The sequence below is a fragment of the Rhinatrema bivittatum genome, chromosome 9, assembly GCF_901001135.1.
Source record: "Rhinatrema bivittatum chromosome 9, aRhiBiv1.1, whole genome shotgun sequence".
Classification (NCBI taxonomy): domain Eukaryota; kingdom Metazoa; phylum Chordata; class Amphibia; order Gymnophiona; family Rhinatrematidae; genus Rhinatrema; species Rhinatrema bivittatum.
The window spans coordinates 20,512,683-20,533,212 of record NC_042623.1 but is presented as its reverse complement, the minus strand read 5'-3'; the positions used below and the strand labels follow the sequence as shown (position 1 = coordinate 20,533,212).

General features: G+C 42.0%; 1 protein-coding gene across 1 annotated transcript in view; it reads left to right on the top strand.

Moving 5' to 3' along the window:
- Window positions 1-20,530, top strand: part of PLXNA4 (plexin A4) — a 970,847-nt gene that overhangs the window by 748,137 nt on the left and 202,180 nt on the right. Inside the window, exons 14-15 of the mRNA XM_029615156.1 lie at window positions 21-138; window positions 16,688-16,824. Coding sequence (XP_029471016.1) covers window positions 21-138; window positions 16,688-16,824 — 255 coding nt within the window. The remainder of the gene's footprint in view (window positions 1-20; window positions 139-16,687; window positions 16,825-20,530) is intronic.

Below are 20,530 nucleotides of genomic sequence, written 5' to 3'. Positions count from 1 at the left end.
CTGTCTCTTCTCCGTTACAGGATCGTGTGCGAAATGGGGGAGGCCCAGTATAGCCAGCACGCAGGCTACGTGCAGGTGTGCGTGGGAGACTGCAGGCCTGAGTTCAAGGCAAAGTCCTCTCAGTTCTACTACTTTGTGGTAAGTCTGAAGTCAGAAGAAAGCGATCCGCTAGCTCCAGAAGTTTTCTTTTTCCACCGGGTGAACCGGTACGCACCACCGAAGGGCGTCCGCTCTAAAATGTGAGTGTTGCATGGTCACAGACGGCTTTCAAGTTCTGGGGAAAAATCTGTGGTCAGCTCTGTGCAGTGCCGCACAGGCGAAGTCTCCGCAGGAACGTTCTGGTCGTTGGCGCTGGAACGCAGATGCTGTTTTCTCTGTACGTAGGAATGTTCAAAGTATACGCAGAAAAACCAGTGCAATCATGCACAAAAGTGTCGATTTTCAAAAACCGGCAGAATAGGCAACGTTACCCACTTATCGTTGAGTGCACTTTCATGGCTAATGGCGCAGCCAACTGCCCACGCAAGATGCGCACAGGGAGAGTTAGGCCTGCTCTTCGTGCGGCTGGGCTTATCTGTCTACATGTAGCGGCTTAGCACTGAATATCATGCTAACCACCCTGGGAATGCCTCCAACCTGGCGCCTTTTTTTTTTTTTTACCCAGCTCAACCCGTGTGACTTGTGGTTTTAGCTGCGTATGTTCAGCTGGTTAGAGAGGCCTTATTTTAACTGGGTAGATTTATTTGGCTGAAATCCGATTTTTTAACTGGGTAAATCTTTTGAATATCTGCCCCATGCTGTATGGTAGATGAGGGCGTTTCTCTCCTGAAGAGCTTCCGGTTTAAGAGAATGGAACGTGCAGCATGTGTGATGCTAGGATTGATAGTACAGCAATAGAGAGTTGCATACCATAGGTGTGAAGAGCAGGAGAGAGGGAACGTGAGGATGGATGGATAGCTCTGCTGCCCTGGGCATGGATGTCCATCACCTGTCAGCAGTAGAATTTGCATATTTGCACCTATGCAGTGACAGCTCAGCACTTTATCCTTCTTGGATAGTCAAGTACCAGTTGCAGCTGGGGAACGATAATTACTCAGTATAGCTGTAAACTGAGAAGGTAGGGAAAGAACACGGATTAGTAGGGGGCTATTGGATCGACTCCCCGAAGAAGCTGCATTTAGGTGGAACATTTAAGTGAGGAGAGGAACGGTTTAAAGAGTTAATGCTGAATCTTCCGAGAGGTTTCTAAACTCAGCAATAAAGAAGTTTTCTTACGATGGCTTGTTTAAAGATTTTGGATCCCATGTTCAGAAACCTTGGCTTCTCAAATCACTGACTTAAGCAGCAAGATTCATGCTTCTGACACATTAGCTGTTGTGTGCAGTTGCCAGAAGCAAACATGCCAGACTCACTAAAAGGGGCAATTGTAAAACCAATTTTAAAGAAAAAAAACAGTGATCCAAACATTCTGAACAATTATAGGCCAGTATCAAACTTACCACTAATCGCAAAATTAATAGAAAAATCCATACAAAACAGCTCGCTGAACATTTAGAGAATAACAATATCCTATATCCATCACAACATGGCTTTCGCAAAAACTACAGTACTGAAACGCTTCTGCTTGCCCTAACAGATAACATCATGAGAGGCTTTGACAGCGGGAAGCGGTACATCCTAATGATGCTTGACCTATCAGCAGCATTTGATACTGTAAATCATAACATCCTACTAAATAGATTAGAAGAAATAGGCTTAGGTAATAAAACAATCAAATGGTTCCAATCATACCTAGACAACAGATACTACCAAGTGCAGATAAAAGATGTAATGTCAAATAAAATAAAACTTCAAACTGGAGTCCCACAGGGATCAGCTTTATCGGCCACCCTATTCAACATATACCTACTACCACTTTGTCACCTTCTAGCTGGTCTAAACATCTCACACTACATTTACGCTGATGATATCCAAATAATCTTTCCCATTGATGATACAATTGAAAAGACCCTGAACATAGCTAATAAGTATCTGGATATCATCAAACAATTACTGAACTAGTGATTAACATAGAGAAAACAGAATTCCTACTCTTGGAACGCAAAAATATTGAAATCATCCAAAACCCTATCACACTCAAAAACAACCAAAAAATTTAACTAACTGAGAAAGTGAGAAACCTCGGAGTAATAACTGACACAGAACTGAACCTAAAACAACACATATCATTAAAAGTAAGGGAAGGATATGCCAAACTCATGACCCTCAGAAGACTAAAACCTCTACTGACAACAAGTAACTTCCGTTCAGTGTTACAAGCTCTTATTTTCGCAAGCACAGATGACTGTAATGCCCTCCTACTTGGTTTACCATACACAACAATTAGACCACTCCAAATAATGCAGAACACGGCCGCCAGAATTCTGACTGGTAAAAGTAAAAGAGACCACATCACGGAAACCCTGATGAAATTACACTGGCTACCCATTGAGCAAAGAATACAGTATAAAACCCTTTGTACAATACATAAGCTAATACATAATGAAAATGCTGATTGGCTGAACACAGCCCTCCACATACACGTCCCTAACAGAAACCTGAGATCAGCTAATAAAGCTTTACTGTCTATCCCCTCAATCAAAACAGCCAAACTAACCCAAGTAAGGGAAAGAGCGCTCTCCTTAGCAGGTCCTATGCTATGGAACTCCATGCCCGTCGAGATCCGCTTACAAAGAGACATCAAAACCTTCAGAAAACATTTAAAAACATGGTTATTTAAACAGGCGTAACTACAAAGAGAAAGAAGAGTAGAACACTGGGAAAAAGAAAAGCGATTGGCAGCACACCCTAAACACACTACCCAAATCAACACGGGGGTACATATTCTATTTTAGTCTTTAATCTCAAATACCTAGAATAAGATGACATAGTTTCGCTTTTATTCCCGCTCAAAATAAACGGACATAACATAACACATCCAATTATGAGTTTTTATCACTCCTTTGTTACCGTAAAGTCTTGGCACATGTATAATGATAGAATTCATAATCTGTTCCAATATTAATATTTGTGCCTTATTGTAAACCGTTATGATGGTACCTAACTTAGTGACGGTGTAGAAAAGTTTTTAAATAAATAAATAAATAAATATTAAAAGACCCCTTGATAAAATAACACATTTCAACCCATAGTCTTAACTGTGTGTATGTGTTTGGGAGGCAGGGAGAAATCTCTTGAGAAAACAGACCCTTTATATTTCACTTGAAAAAATGTCGAGACCGGGAGTGTTCCTCATTTACCAGTGCCTAGGGGTGTCATGATCTGGGAAGGCCTTGAGAAGTGTGCACATAGCATGAAGGCTGCGTCATATGCACATTCCCACCGTGACAAGCAATTACCGTTTCTGAATCTGGGCTCTCTTCTCATCTGCTGAGAGAGAGAGAGACAAATTCTCCAAGTAACTGTCCTGTGTTTCTTAAATTCAGCAGTGAGTTCATCTACTTGTTTTTGTAACATGTTCAGACGACTGCGTCTTTCAGCGTTCATTAGCAGATTGCGGCGGATCGCCTATAGGGAATGCATGTGAGATCCATACAGACTTCTAATGTGCTTGTAATGAGAGAGCTTTTGAACTGAAGTGCTAGCAAACATTGCAGCCTTTCTTCCTAATTTACTTTGAAAACACTCTTTGGAAAATCATGTTTCTTTTCCCAACTGTGGCATTCTCTGGCCAGTGAGAGATTTGGACGGCTACTGGCCCTCCCTGTTAGGACTTTGTTCCTGCTGCTCCTTCCTTGCCGTTTCCATCCAGGCAGGCGTAATTCATACTATTTTTTGTGCTTCCTCCCACACGGGGACCAAACTGTTTAGACAGCGCCTACAGCCAGCAGGGAATATTTTATGCCTCCCATTGCTTAGCAGTTTCAGTAGCTTGCCTTGCACTGACCATCCACCCTATGTCTCCAGCCAGCCCAGACAAGAGAGTTTGGTACTGTCCAGACAAGTAGAATCCATTTCAGCAACTGTTCAGCTATAACTGGAACCTTTCCTTTTTTGACTTTAATCAAGTTCTGAGGTAATTCTTAGCAATCTCCATGATGGTTTGTGAACCACATCTTGCAACCCCAGAAATATCAACCCAGGGCAGAACTGGGCCTAATCCAGGGGAAAATAGGTTTGCACCCATCTGTTTAATACAGAGCAGGTGTACACCTTGTCCTGTGTCATTGCTGACAACATTTCTTGCATCAAGGAAATTCAGGTGACTTCTAGTCAACTGATAGAGAGCACTGAGCATTGTGTTAAACATACTCCAATATCTGACTAACGTTGAGAACAAGGACAACATCTTTTGAGTCTAAAAACCTGTAAGATGATCAATAAAACACTGCTCATCATTTAAATTAATGTGCCTGTGGTGTCTGGCTATGATGTCGGGATGCTGATCAGTCCCTGATGGACTCCAAAATAAATGTCTCTTCTTGGGAGCAGAGAATAATGGGGATGAGTCTAGGTTTACAGCAATGTCTGTTAGGTTTTAAGGGAGGGGTGTCTCACTTTGCAGATTCCAGCTTTGTCTCTTATTGGGTTTTTAAGACTTTTCTGGTGTTTTTATGACAGCCCACGTAGGGACGAGGTGCAAGAGGACTTCAGTTTGCATGCGTAAGCCCACTTTGAAAATTAGTGGGGCCGCACGTGCTTCAGCGTGGCAGCACAGGAACGCACATTTCCCCCTGCTAGGAAGCAGGCATTTGCAAGCATTTGCCCACATGCTTTCAAAAGTATGCGGGGAAATGATTTTCCCACCCCCAACTCCGCCCCCCAGGAGTGCATCTTTGCAAAACACGTAACATTATGTAGGAAATCACTTCCTCGGGGTACTTTTCATAAAGCTCTTTTGCATGTGAAAATGCTTTTGAACATGTTAGCCCCTTAATGAAAATGCCTTGGGTATAGATTCAGGTGTGAAGAAAAGAAAAATAACCATAGTTTGGGTAATCTGTACATTTGAGGCAGACCTTACAAAGAATATAGTAATATAACAACGTAGTAGTTGTGAACAAATAAGGATCACTTGGCCCATCCACTCTGCCCTATTTCCTGTCTCCTGTTGTTTCACTGCAGATTCTGTTTCATATCTAATCATATCCTACTCTTGTTCTGCCACAAATATCACCATTTGCGTCTACTGACCTTATTAACAAATGTATTATAAACACATCTAATTGCATTATATATTATATTGTATTTATTTATTTATTTACAAGCTTTTTTTTTTTATACCATCATTTGGAACGAGCCGTTACAACGGTTTACACAATAAAATAACTGTCTGTAAAACAATAAAATAAAGCTAAAAAATCAATTAATAATAATTAACAATAACATCAATGAGAGAATAAATAAAACAAGTTTATCATAACTAGAAAAAACTAAAATAACTAAAAGTACCAGCCTTTAAGATCCTAGGTTAAAAATATACTAACTTTAATAAATAACTCATGAAATAAAAGTGAAAATAAGATGATCTAAAAATAATACCTGGTGATCCTTATTAAAAATTGTGCAAAGTATGTGTAATTTAGCTGTTGCCATCCTTGTATGCTTGCTCGAAAAGCCAAGTTTTCAGCTGTTTTCTGAATATTTTTAAATCGCTTTGTAGCCTGATATTCATTGGAAGAGTGTTCCACAATCCTGGACCTATTAGGGAGATTGCTCTTTCACGAACTGTAGTAAGACGTGCTGATGTTAAAGAAGGAATGGATAGTAACCCTTTATTTGTGGAACTGAGATTGCGTTGTGTTGTGTGGAGCCGAAACGCAGCATTTAGCCATTCTACCTGGTTGCCATATATTGCTTTGTGCAAAATGCATAGTACCTTGTATTCGTTAATACTTACCCTTGTCATCCATATCTCTTGTACTTCAACCATCTGAGAAATTGAAGCCACCATGTAATATGCAATATTTCAAAAGTTCGCATGGCAACTAGTAAATACTCACTCTGTTATCAATCAAAAAATATGAACTAGTCTAAGGAGTATCTCCTCTGCGGTTCTGTTGAACTACAGGGAGCAGCCTTGTATGAATGGCGTCCTACGTGACCTCACACACAGCAGACCTCCAGGGAAGGGGTAGGGGTTTGGGGAGGTGAGGGAGGTAGAGGTAGATAAGGTTCATAGAGACAGGAATGGGGGGGGGGGGGGGGGAGGATCTCACTATTGCGAGTGAATTACAATAATGTAAGGAACAGTGGCATCAGAAATTCCTTTACATTGCTTGGAAGCGGGGAAAGCTTTCGGGCATTTCATTCTTAGAAGACAACCCTTCATTTAAATGCAGATGGCGGCTGTTCACTTGGGACCGAAGGGAAAGTTATTCTATTAAAATGCTAATGGGGGAGGAAAGTGCAACTCCAAGTTTTCATCTGCAGAGAGCCACTTCCTGCCTGTGTTTCTTGCATCAGGATGATCTGCACTTTCCACATAAGCTCATTCTGTCTCTATTTTTAAAAAAAACAAACCTTTTTTTCCCTCAGGGAGACAGCAAGATATCGTCTCCCTGCTACGGCTTTTGAGTGAAAACACATGCACGTAATCTGTACAACCTATACTCACATACCTGCCCCTTGGAAACATGATGTCTGTTACTATTTATACAGTTGGTTCTTCTTTAGAAACAAACCCTTTTATACTCTTGCTAATATAATCTGACGCCTTGTCTCTCAAAGTAAATCTGAGCACCATTTGTTATTTATGGTCTGATTCTTGTAACAAACATGAAAAAATATCGGTTCCCACCATGTTTTATATAGTGGGGAAACTATATATAATCCCCTTGTGGTCCTCATGGCATGAGAACATAAGAACATGCCATACTGGGTCAGACCAAGGGTCCATGAAGCTCAGTTTCCTGTTTCCAACAGTGGCCAATGCAAGTCACAAGTACCTGGCAAGTACCCAAACATTAGATAAATCACAAGCTACTATTGCTTATTAATAACCGTCATAGCAGTTTATGATTTAATTATCTAGGAACTTATCAAAACCTTTTTTAAACCCAGTTACACTAACTGCTGTGACCATATCCTCTGGCAATGAATTCCAGATCTAAACTATGCGCTGAGTGAAAAAGAATTTTCTTCGATTTGTTTTAAATGTGCTACTTGCTAACTTCATGGAGTGCCCCTTGGTCCTATTATCTGAGAGTAAATAACCGATTTACATTAACTTGTTCAAGTCCTTTCAAGATTTTGTAGCTTCTATCATATCCCTCCTCAGTCGTCTTTTCTCCAAACTGAAAAGCCCTAATTTCTTTAGCCTTTCCTCATAGAGCATCTGTTCCTTGCCCCTTATCATTTTGGTCACCCTCTTCTGCACTATCTCCAGTGCAGCTACATCCTTTTTGAGATGTGGTGACCAGAACTGTACACAGCATTCAAGGTGCGGTCTCACCATGGAGCGATACAGAGGCATTATGACATCCTCCGTTTTATTTTCCATTCCCTTCTTAATAATTCCTAACATTCTGTTTGCATTTTTGATTGCCACAGCACACTGAGCCGACGATTTCAATGTATTATCCACTATGACGCCTAGATCTTGTTCCTGGGTGGTAACTCCTAATATGGAACCTAACATTGTGTAACTACAGCAAGGGTTATTTTTCCCTATATGCATCACTTTGCACTTGTCCACATTAAATTTCATCTGCCATTTGGAAGCTCAATCTTCCAGTTTTGCAAGGTCTTCCTGTAATGTATCACAATCCGCTTGAGATTTAACTACTCTGCATAATTTTGTGTCATCTGCAAATTTGATCACCTCACTCGTCGTATCCCTTTCCAGATCATTTATAAATATCCCTGAGGTACTCCCCTGTGAAAATTGTGAAAACTGATCATTTAATCCTACTCTGTTTCCTGTCTTTTAACCAATTTGCAATCCACAAAAGGACATCACCTCCTGTGGAACAATTTTTATTGTAAGCGTAAGAGCTGGCTTAAAAGTTGTAAAAATCAAGGGTAGCAATAGTAGCTCATGTGCCTGTAAGTAAAGAACCACCTGAATTAAAATATTCCAAAATATCCCAGTCAAATGATAAGCAGATTGTTAATACCAACAAAAAGCATACTTTGAATTGTCTATATGCTAATGGCAGAAGTCTAAAAAGTAAGATAGGAGAATGAATGAAGAGGTAGACAAAACTGGCATTTCGGAGACCTGGTGAAAAGAGGTTAACCAATGGGACACTGCTATACCAGGGTACAAATTATATCACTATGATTAGGTGGATCAATCTGGTGAAGAGGTGATGCTTTATGTTAGAGATGGCATAGAGTCAAACAAGGTAAAGATCCTGCAGGAGACTAAATGCACAGTAAAATTCTTATGGGTAGAAATTCCAGGTGAGATAGAAAAGAGTGAGGGGTGGGGGTATACTACAGTCCACCTGACCAAAATGAACAGAAAGATGCCGAAATGCTAACAGAGATTAGGGAAGCTAATACATTTGGAAGCACATTAATAATGGGAGATTTCGATTACCACTTTTGTAAAACACGTTATATAAACTATATTTCAAAATTGACATGTGTTCTTTTATGACATTAATTCACTTACTGTGTTATTATGGACCATCATACCACCCGTGACATGCATGCATTTGATGCCTGTATTTTCAGTCACATTGGGTCACCTTTAATCATCGGTCCTGTAAAATTTAGATGCAAGCATTCGTTTGAAAACTTTTTTTGCTTTTTTACTTTTTTTACTTTTTTGTTCAAATTAGTATGTGGAAAGGGTTCAACTTTTCAATACGCTTTACTGCTGCCAACAAATTCCTACTTAGGCACTTCTGATAGCGTTTCAAAAATAATGCACTTGCCTCTTTATTGCGGCGCTACCGCGCTGTTTTTTTCGAGGTCCTGCTTTACCGCACGGGTGTCTCCCGTTTGTTGTATGCTAGTGCCGCGGCGCTGCCGCACAGGTCGGGGCTGAGCGCCACCGCGCTGGATCACCGAAGTCCGACGTACGTTTCGCAGTGATTGCTGCTTCAGGGACTAAAATGATACTTTTGAAAAGCGTTTTAAATTCCACATCTGTGATGTTTCTATAAGAATAAAGGTTTTTTATATACTGAATCACACAAATTTAAAAACCAACAGTTTAAACATGGACATCCAAGGGGCTTTAGGTCTACAGTTTGTTACTCACCCGAGCTTCACGCCATGTCCTTATTCTGGCGTCTGCGTGAGTTAACCACTCTGCTCTACCTGCTTATATGTTTTTAATCATGCCTCACCTGTGTGGAGTCGGCAAACCTGTGTGTGTTTGGCAAACCTGGTGTGGATTCACATGAAGTGAACCCACTCAATGTCCTTGTTGAGACCATGCGGGGCCAATGACTGTAATTGAAATATCCATTTCTGTTCAGCTTGTTGAAGTCTTTTAATTCTGTTGCCTCTTCTCCAATGCTCCGCAACAAATTCCAAAATAGTCCAACATAAGTCTGAATAGACATGATTGATATCTTTGCAATGTGAGACTAAAGGCTCATCTAATCTGCCAGTTTTTAAACAACATTTGTGTTCTGTGAGTCTATAGCGTATTGGGCGTTTGGTCATTCCCACGTAGGTTAATGGACACGGGCAGAAGATTGCATATACTACATAAGATGTGTTGCAATCAGATGGAGGCAAATTTTCAATTCTGCCTGTGATTTCGATTACCCCAATATGTACTGGATAAATGTAACATCAGGGCATGCTGTTATGGTGAGTTTTGGGGGGAGATTAATTGTTAGGAAAGAGACAGGAAGATAGGGAAGCCCTAAGGTGTCCCATTTATGTACCAAAAGCCCCTAAAATCCTGGACTTTTTTAAGGCCTTTCTCTTTTTAAAACCTAAAGACTATGGGGCGGATTTTAAGAGCCCTGCTCGCGTAAATCCGCCTGGATTTACGTGAGCAGGGCCTTGCGCGCCGGCGCGCCTATTTTACATAGGCCTACCGGCGCGCGCAGAGCCCCGGGACTCGCGTAAGTCCCGGGGTTTTTCGAGGGGGGAGTGTCGGGGGCGGGGCCGATCGGCGCGGCGTTTTCGGGGTGGGACGCGGCGTTTCGGGGGCGGGCCCGGGGGCGTGGTTTCGGCCTGGGGCGGTCCGGGGGCGTGGCCGCGCCCTCCGGAACCGCCCCCAGGTCCCATCTCGGCGCGCTAGAGGCCCTCTGGCGCGCGGGGATTTACTTCTCCCTCCGGGAGGCGTAAATCCCCCAACAAAGGTAGGGGGGGGGTCTAGATAGGGCCGGGGGGTTGGGTTAGATAGAGGAAGGGAGGGGAAGGTGAGGGGAGGGCGAAAGCGAGTTCCCTCCGAGGCCGCTCCGATTTCGGAGCGGCCTTGGAGGGAACGGCGGCAGGCTGCGCGGCTCAGCGCGCGCCGGCTACACAAAATCGGCAGCCTTGCGCACGCCGATCCAGGATTTTAGTGGATACGCGCGGCTACGCGCGTATCTACTAAAATCCAGCGTACTTTTGTTTGCGCCTGATGCGCCAACAAAAGTACGCGAAGGCGCGCTTTTTGAAAATCTACCCCTATATTTTTTGGGACTTTTTATGCTGAGAGACAATTTCACAATGATTCTAGTTTTTTTTACTTGTGTGCTGTAAGTAGGCACCATTATTAAAAACAAACATAAGCCGAGTTGGAACCGGGCAGTCAGCCTTTGGGCTGAGATCATGGATGAATTAATTGCCAGATATTAATCGGCTGGTGATGCTGCAGAAATATGATCTAAGAATGAGAAACATCATATGGAAAATGATCCAATCGAATACAGCAAGACAAAAATAATTGGCTAAAAATGAACTACTCCCCTATAAGAATATCTTATTAATGCAAAAGGATAAGTATATAGTCAATTTCAAACAAATCCTAATACATACATTCAACAAAAAAAAATTTGTATTTTAAACATAATGAAACACAAAATGAAACACAAAAAAAATAATAAATGCCTTACCATGTCACATATAACCAGTCACACATCCACATCCATACAAAAAATGAAAACTAAACAATACTATATTGATCACTGAATTTTCTCAAGAACCCTTTTTCCAGGAGATGGCCAAGTTCCAATCCAACTCCTTCATACATTCTGGAAAGGACGATCAGATCTCTAATACAAACCATGGAACTTTGTATAAGGAATGACTCCCAAATTTACATAGGTCTTCATAAAAAGCAAAATAATTCTTGTTGAATGTATGTATTAGGATTTATTTGAAATTGACTATATACTTACCCTTTTCCATCTTATACAGCCCCATATTGAAATGCTTTGCTATACCCCTGTGGTATGGGAGAAGAAATCAACAAGCGTATTGTTGTAATAAACCATTTTGGTCTCTTTTGATCCAAATAGCCTGGAACAAATTGGGTGCCCTGATATTTAAGGGGACATAGGTTTGTGTTCAGGCCCAACCAATGAATTAAGAGAATTGCTGTTCATTGCATGGAAAGCTTTATAAAAGGCCTAGGGCTGAGCCTAGACCTTTGGCAGCAAAGCAGTCAGCCCCCAACATTCGAGACCAGAGAAGCAGATTATGCAGAGGGAGAGGAGGACACCCCAGCATCAGAGAAGCATTTGAGGGGCCTTGGAAAACTAGCCACACTACAAGACACCTCATTTTGTAAGTGGGTAATGGGAAGAACTAGGCAGTTAGGTACTAGCTTGGCATGTAATCATATATTATGGGAAAGTAAACCTGAGAATATATATATATATATATATATATATATACACAAATCAGCAACAAGAAACTTATACAAATTTACTTTCAATAAATTACATATATATAATTATCTCAGAGTATTTAGATTCAGAGTATATGTATGTAGCTCTGTTGTTGATATACGTCACCCAGTCAATCTATTCTCCAACTGGGGTAAAATACAAGGGTATATAATATTTACATTAAATACCCAAACTTCCCTCATTAAACTTCCTGTAAAAATGCTAGGGAGGTAAAGTTTCTAGATGAAGTAAATAACAGTTACATGGAGCAGTTAGTCTGGGAACCGATGAGAGGGGGATCCATTTTAGACCTAATTCTTAGTGGAGCGCAAAATTTGATGCAAGAGACGACGGTGGTGGGGACACTCGGCAACAGCAATCATAGTGCGATCAAATTTCACTTAATGGCTGGAAGGATATTAAGTAAATTTACAACTCTAGCATTAACTTTCAAAAGGGAGACTTTGATAAAATGAGGAAAATAGAAAAGAACTGAAAGGTGCAGTTACAAAGGTTAAGAATTTACATCAGGCATAGTAATTGTTTAAAAATAACATCTTTGAAGCCCAATCCAGATGTATTTCAAGCATTAGAAAAAGTGGAAGGAAGGCCAAAGACTGCCAGTATGGTTAACAGGTGAGGTGAAAGAGTCTATTTTAGCCAAAATAACTTATTTCAAAAATTGGAAAAGGAAACCAATTGAAGAAAATAGGAAAAAGCGTAAAAATTGGCAAGTTTATTTATTTATTTATTTATTTTATTTATTTAAGGTTTTTATATACCGGCATTCATGAAGCGATCACATCATGCTGGTTTACAAATAAACAGGGGTGCAATAAATACATCAAAACAGAAATAACGTGTTGAAGAAATCAGTTACAATTAACAAGGACTATTGAACTGGGATTAGAGGAAATAAAGATAGTTTAGCAGAGACTAAATTATATACAAGGAGATGAGGTACAGCTGCTGTGTTGGATGTGTTGATGGCGAGATGCATTAATTTAAATCCGGGAAAGCTTGCATCATTAAGTCCGGGAAAGCTTGCATCATTAATTTAAGTCCGGAAAAGTTAGATGCATAACATTGATAAGACAGGCTAAAAGATAATTTGAAAAGAAGCTGGCCTTAGAAGCAAAATCTCATAATAGAAACTTTTAAAAATATATCTGAAGCAGGAAGCAGTTAATGGAATAAGTTAGACCAATAAATGATCAAAGAGTTAAAGGGACACTTAAGGAAGATGAGGCCATTGTGGATAGATTGAATAAATTCTTTGCTTCGGTGTTTTCTGAAGAGGATGTTGGTAAGATACTTCTGCTGGAAACTATTTTAAGTGGTGATGATCAGAAGAACTGATACAAATCACTGTGAAGCTGGAACATGTAGTAAGGCAGATTGATAAATTAAAGAGTAGCAAAGTACCTGGACCAGATGGTATACACCCAGAGTTCTGAAAGAACTCAAAAAAGAAATTGCAGATCTATTATTGGTAATGTGTAACCTATTGTTGGGATTGTTCGCAGTGCCTGAAGACTGGAGGATGGCCAGAGCTCCAGGGGTGTTCCGGGAAACTATAGACTTGTGAGTCTGTGTCACAATCTGGCTGGCTAGATAAGGGGATTCCCCCAACAGGAGTATTACAGGGCTTTCTGGTAGAACAGGGCAAGGTCTTCTGCCTGACTAGTCATCTTCCCCTTGGGTTGAGCCCACTGGTTCTGATGGCAGGCAGAACTTTCTTGGAATAGTGATGGGTTTTCTTGAATCAGTGCACTGGGTCAGGAACAGGATACTCTCTGGAACAGGGAATGCACTGGCAAGATAGGGAAAACAAGTAGATAAAAAAATAGGGCAAGATTAGAGCAGGATGCAGGCAAGGGAGACACAGAAGAGACAGGGCACTGGGAAGCCTGTACAAGATGCAAGGGCAGGAACAGGGTGAAAGCAAACAGGCAGGAATGAGGTAAATAGGCACAGAGCAAGGGCAGGGCAAAACTGGAATAGAAGAGATAGGCAAGGCTGGACAAGCAGGAATATAGCAAGACACGAGCAAGGAGAAGCTAGGCAGGAACAGGGTAAAATACATAGGCAGGAACAAGGGAAATAAGCACACCACAAGACAGGGCAAAATGGGAACCAGGGTGCAGACTTCGCCAGATATGTCTACCCGGCTAAGTTAGGCCTGCTCTATGGAGCATCTCTATGGGATGTAAACTTATGCAGCTAGCTCCGAATATCGGTAGTTAGCTGTATACGTTATAGGGCTAACTTGCTCCGCCACCTGACCTGCTCACTATGAGTAACTTTTAGCCATATTAAGTGAATTATATGGCTAAGCGGCAGCCGCTGGTCATAGGTGCATATTCAGCCGCCGCTACTTGGCTGCATAAGTCCCGCTTATCCAGCTAAATAGCACTGAATGCACTTTAAATACCAGGCCCTGTAAGTCTTCAGATGATAATTATCCATCTATCTTATTTATCTGCCTATGTAGCACTTTTCTTTTATTATCTATCCATCTGTCTTACTTAGCCGGATAAGTCTTAAATAGCCGGATATTTGTCACCACTTAGCCAGATTAGTCAAAACTTATGCGGCTATGTTTAAAATAGATACCGCATATTTTTTGATACGCGAACATGTTGTTGGGTAGATTTACCGTATTTTAGATGCTGTGCACCCATTTGCGTGCATGGTGTAAAATACATGTGTATGCACATGCTTGTCCATCTAGCTGCATATATGGACATGCTTGTGCATGTTTTAAAGTTATCCTCATTGAGTACCATGTGCATATCTGATACAGCTCATTGGAAAAGGTACAGAGAAGAGCAACCAAAATGCTAAAGGGGATGGAATGGCTCCCTTACGAGGAAAGGCTAAGGAAGTTGGATCTGGTCAACTTGGAGAAGAGTCTTCTGAAGGGGGGGGGGGGGGTATGACAGAGGTCTATAAAATTATGAGTGGAATAGAACGGGTAAATGTAAATCAGTTGTTTACTCTTTCAAAAATACAAAGACTAGGAGACGCTCCAAGAAGTTAGTATTTTATTTATAACTTTTCTATACCGAAGTTCAAATATGTTCAAATATGTAGCACATTAAAAAAAAAAAATCGGAGACAATTATTTTTCACAGTGAAGCTCTGGAATTCATTATAGGGGGATGTGGTTAAGACAATTAGCAAACCTGGGATTAAAAAAGGTTTGACAGATTGTTATTAATCAAGTAGACTTAAGAAATAGCCACTACTTATTGCCTGGGATGTTGCCAGGTATTTGTGACTTGGGTTGGCCAATAGGATACTGGGCTTGAGGGACCCTCCAGTATGGCAAGTTCTTATGTTCTTGAGTGTCATGTGATGTATGTACTCGTGGCCCCTTGCAGCGGAATCAGGTGCGCCATTAAGTTTGGGGATACCCTGGAATATAGGTGCCCAAATACTTAGGTCTTGGAGTGCATATGTACATTTTAAGCCACTGTGTAGTATTTTGAGAGAGCCCTTTTATGTGTTAGAGATCTCGTTTTGATTCCCAGGGCCAGTTGTAATGGTGGAGTTAGTTGCTACTTTCTTGAAATCTTGATGGAGTAAGCATTCGCCGTGAAGCTGCCTGTGGAATGGACCATGTAAATATGTTTTCCTCTTGTAAATAAACAGAGTTTGGAACCACAAGTTCCTGCCTTTATTACCTGGGATGTGGCTAGTCAGAAAGGGAGAAGATTTGACATTTCCCTGAGGAAACCTCCTGTCTTTGTTTAAAAAAAAGAGCTGTTCACCATCCGCAGAGGGGACTGGCCAGCCCCCTTTCAGTGAGCGATTCAGCAGCTTTGGTCCACTACAACAACTGATTGACCATAACTATTAATAACCTTGAAGCTGGTCAGGCCTAATTTCCCTGAACAACCCTGATTGCGTATTAAATCTATTTTATGCGGTCTTTAAATCACACAAAGCAGGAATGTTAGAAGGGGGTGAGAAACGTGTATTCTGCGTGCATTATCACCAGTAAGTAGTGCTGTTTATAGAGCTCTTTCTTACTTTTTTGTTTCACTGCCTCTGGTTGGCTGTCAGTTCCCTTTCCTCCGTGCTTTTCCAGCTGCATCCCCACACCCTGTTTTTTAAGTCTTGCCCTGGGGATTAGAGACCCAGTTCAGAGTACCTGTGGAAACGTGGAGGGTGCAGGTGAGGGGTGTGTGCAGAAGGTGGGTGAAAGGGTTGACGAGGGAAGGGACTGCAACCAAAAGAAACCAATCCCATTTTGCCGTGAACTATAATGACATTTCAGCATTGAATTTCAAGCCCAGAAACACAGCAGCCTAAGGGTTCCTCCCAGCTCGCCCGTACTGTGAGAGCGCTACATTCTGCGATGGACGGGGGGGATCAAGCCATGGTCTCCAGGTATGCAGCATCTCTGTCCTCAGATGTCTGCGCCATGCCATCTGCCCCAAGAGAGAGCATGCGCACGAGATCTGCTCTTTGAGAGGTGGCATCTCTCTGCTCCTTGTGACCCAGACTGGACGCTGGTCAAAGACAGGATGCTGGGGCTTGATGGGCCTTGGTCTGACCCAGCATGGTGTGGTCTTACATGTTCTTGTGAACTGGGAGGATCTCACGCAGATCTGCTGGGGAAGTTTTTCAAGCTCTGCCCTGTCCACCCTCCCCCTTAGTTCTGGATGAAATTTAAAAAAATAAAAATAAAAAGAAGTATTTTCAAAAAAATTTGAAAGCGTTATTTGACAATCCAGTGAAATATGCTTCAGATTTTTCTTCCAAAAATGTGCTGACGAAAATTCAGAATTTTTCCAGGTGCAACAAATTGTTGGGCAAATCTGTCTGGAAGAATGTGCACATCTTTGCCTCATTAATTGTGATTTTGATTGTTGTTTTGTCGTTAACAGGCCATAACTCTGTCACACCTGATGCCAGCCCGGGGTCCAGTGTCGGGTGGAACACAGGTGACAATTACAGGCACTTCCCTGAATGCAGGGAGTGACGTGAAAGTCATGTTTGGACGACAGCCATGCTTGTTTCACAAGTAAGTAGGACAGAACCCCCTCTAACACCTGTTAACCTTCTCCAGTACTTGAGAGCCTAAAACAGGCATTGCTATACATTTGGAAAGGAGGAGCAGCCGAGTAGTTAGAGCCGTGGGCTATGAGCCAGGGAAAAGTCACTTTCCCCTCTGTTGCCTCAGGTACTAACTTAGATTGTGAGCCCACTCGGCATAGGGAAATACCTACAGTACCTGAATATAATCCACTTGGAAGTGCCAAAAAAGGCAGAGTATAAATCAAATAAATGTTGAATCTTCATCCCTGTGAGACTTTTTTGGCTAACTCTGAGAGGAAGCTAAATACTTTGGTGAGAATCTGAAATATGAATGGCCATTAGGGATGTACATTTAGTTGGAATGAAACAAGAAATTTTAACAAAAATGTCCCTTTTTTTTTCCCAATTTATTTTTAAAATGAAACAAAAGAAAACCAGACACAGTTTGTGTTCATTTTCGTTTAAAAAAACCCCCAAAAAACCCATCCTCCCAGGCCTCCCCCTCCAATCCCCCACCCCCTTCAAGCCCGATTGCTCCTGCCATGCCGGTGATAGGCTTAGAAACGGTGCTGGCGCCATGGTTAGGGGCAGATTTTCAAAGGGTTGCGCACGTAAGTTACGTGCGTAACCCCCGAAAAGCTGCCCCTTCCACCCCCTGCGCGCGCCGAGCCTAAGTTCCGGGGCTTTCCGGGGGGGGGGGGGGGGCGTGTCGGGGGCATGTCACGACGGCGCGTCACCCGGGGGGTGGGGCCGCGGGTGTGGTTCCGGCCCGGGGGTGTTTCGGGGGCATGGCCGAGGCCTCCGAAACCGCTCCTGGGCCGGGAATCAGCATAACTTTTCTAACAAAGGTGGGGGGTGGGTTAGGGAGGGGAAGGTGCGGGGGGGGGGGGGGTGAAAGGAAAGTTCCCTCTGAGGCCGCTCCAATTTCGGAGCGGCCTCAGAACGGAGGCAGGCTGCGCGGCTCGGCGCGCGCAGGCTGCCAATTTTGGGCAGCCTTGCGTGTGCCGACCCCGGATTTTAAAGGATACGCGCGGCTACGCGCGTACCTATTAAAATCCTGCGTACTTTTATAAAATCTATCCCATAATGTATTCCATACAGTAAGGCCCAGACCCAGGTCAAGTGCCTTTTTGTAAGGAATAAATTGCCCGTGGCACTTGACCTTGGACTGCTAGGTCCATTTCTAAGCTATAGTCCGCTGGCGCAGGAGCAACCGGGAATTGAAAGAGGGTTCTGGGAGGTGGTGGAGACCCAGGCAGGTTTTTTTTTTCCTCCATTGGGGCCTAACTTTTTTTTTTTCATTTTTGAAATTCTTTTAGTTTTGTTTTTTCTTTTTTTCATTTTAAATAGAAAAAAGAAATGAAATGAAACAAGCAAACTGAAAAAAACAAACAAAATAGAACCCCCCAAAAAAACAAATGAACCCAAACATAATAAAAAAGAAAAATAAAATAAAAAATAACTGTGCCCACTGATCATGGCGGTTCAATGAATAGGATGGGCAGCAGTTAAATTCCAGAAGGATTCCCTGATGGACCCTCAAATCTTTTTCTGACTGAAAAACCGTGCCTGTGTTTATGTTTAAAGGCTTTGTGGCGTTTGATGCCAAAGGATTTGGTCAAGGCACGTAGCAAGTTCCTGAAGGAAAACTCCATAAATAGTTATGAGCCAGGTAGACTGGGAAAAGCCATTGCTTGTCCCTGGGAATGAGCAACAAGGAATGGATCTCCTCTTTGGCATCTGCCCAGAACTTGTGACCCAGACGGGCCACTGTCAAAGACAGGATGCCGGGAGCGATGGACCTTTGGTGTGACCCAGCATGACATTTCTTGTGTTCTTATGACTGTGGAAAGGCAGCCAATAATCCTGCGTTCTGGTTTGATTTGGATAAGAATATCATGTGAACATTATAAAAAAAAAAACAATCTTTGCATTTCGTGTAGCAACAGAAATAAAAAAAAAAAAACCCCAAACTAAACCATGTGTGACTAGCTTCCTCGAGTTCTGCTCCTTTCATCATTTTGCAGTGAGCTGATGAAGAAAATGCGACTCCCAAAAAGTTAGTCTCAAATGCATTAAGGTATTTACTCCAATTAAAAAAAAAAAGCCTCCCTATATCTTTTTTTGTTGCCCTTTACTTCGGTGGACTAACGAGTGCCACCTCACTACTCTATCGATTTTACAAAAAAATAAGAGGAAAATCAGTTGATCAGAATGATGGCAGTCCCCACCATGTCTCTCAATTCAGAAATGTCAAGGCAGCGTTGGTTGAGAGAGGAAATCACAAATTGTCTAATGGTGGCAGAGGTTAAAATTGATCAGGGATACATTTACTTTTGAATGAAGAGATTTTTATTCATTCCGCAATACAGATGATACAGTTCTGCAGTGATCTTCAAATGATTTTAACTGAGCTAGATTCAAGCGAGGTATTCAAGAAACATTTCAGTCGAGTGTGTAGATCACTTGGGTAGAAATATCATTTTCTATGTTACTGGATGACATGAGCCTAGCAACACAGCTGCTGGTGGACTCTGTGTTTCCAAGGGAGCAAATCCTAGTGACCTGAGTGCATCTGTGCACTTACTGCAGTGTACTTGGTCCATTTTGTTTTATATTTGTGACACATTCTGTTATATTTTTAATAGTAATTTCTTATAGTGCCTGTTGAGTTTACAAAGCGCAAAATTGTAGGCGCTCCTCTCAAATTCTATATTTCAATGAATCTCTAAGTGAACAGAAGCTTAGACAATCTCTGCATAGTTAAACACAATATCTTTCTCCAATTTTAAATTCTAAATGACTGTTTATTTGCTGATTTTAACAGATTGAAAATATAGCTGAGCTGTAATGGCATATGCAGGCACCCCAAGTCCTAGATAACAGGGACGGTAACTTTGAAACAGCAGCGCGGGTGCACATGTATGCACTTATGCTGGCTTGCACCAAAGGACGCGGCCATTTTATAATATACGCGCATATATGCGCGTGTGGTATAAAATAGGATGTATGTGTGTACATGAGCGCACAATTTTATATGGACGCACAAATGTGCTCGCAAATGCTGCCTCTACTGTTAAGTGGGGGGATTTTACTAGACACGAGCGCCAATGCAATCACCAGTTTACCCAGTTCGTTCCCAGTTCACCCAGGTAGAGGATAGGACTTCCTAACCCTCCTAGTTAATAAGCCTCCCTTTTACCCTGTTAGCTCCGATCCTTAAAACCCCGCTGAGTAGCCTAATTTTTTTTGTTTTAGGACTTACACGTCATCTGTAGCAGAAATAAAGTTATGTGGTATGGGACCCTGGGGCGCGCCTGTGTGCATATTTACACGCCGGTTTCATTCATAAATCCTGGAACGTCCATGCCCCACCCAAACTACACCCACTCCCCACCCCATTTTTGGAAAAACAAGTTTGGTACATGTACCTTTTAAAATCCACACGGCGTGCGCCGGCCCAACTTCTGCGCATACCTCCCAGCTTTGGCGCGTGCCAGGTTTTTAAAATTCAGCCCTTAGTGAAATTGCGCTGTTTCTTCACTGACCTGCTGAAGAGCAGATAACTCTCAAAGCTCCTCACAGATGTATTAAGTTAGCCCAATAAAAAGGTCTCATCTACAGTTTGTTCACCCTTAATTTCACATATTCTTTTGCATTCTGACAATTGAAATTGCTAACCGGAAGCATTC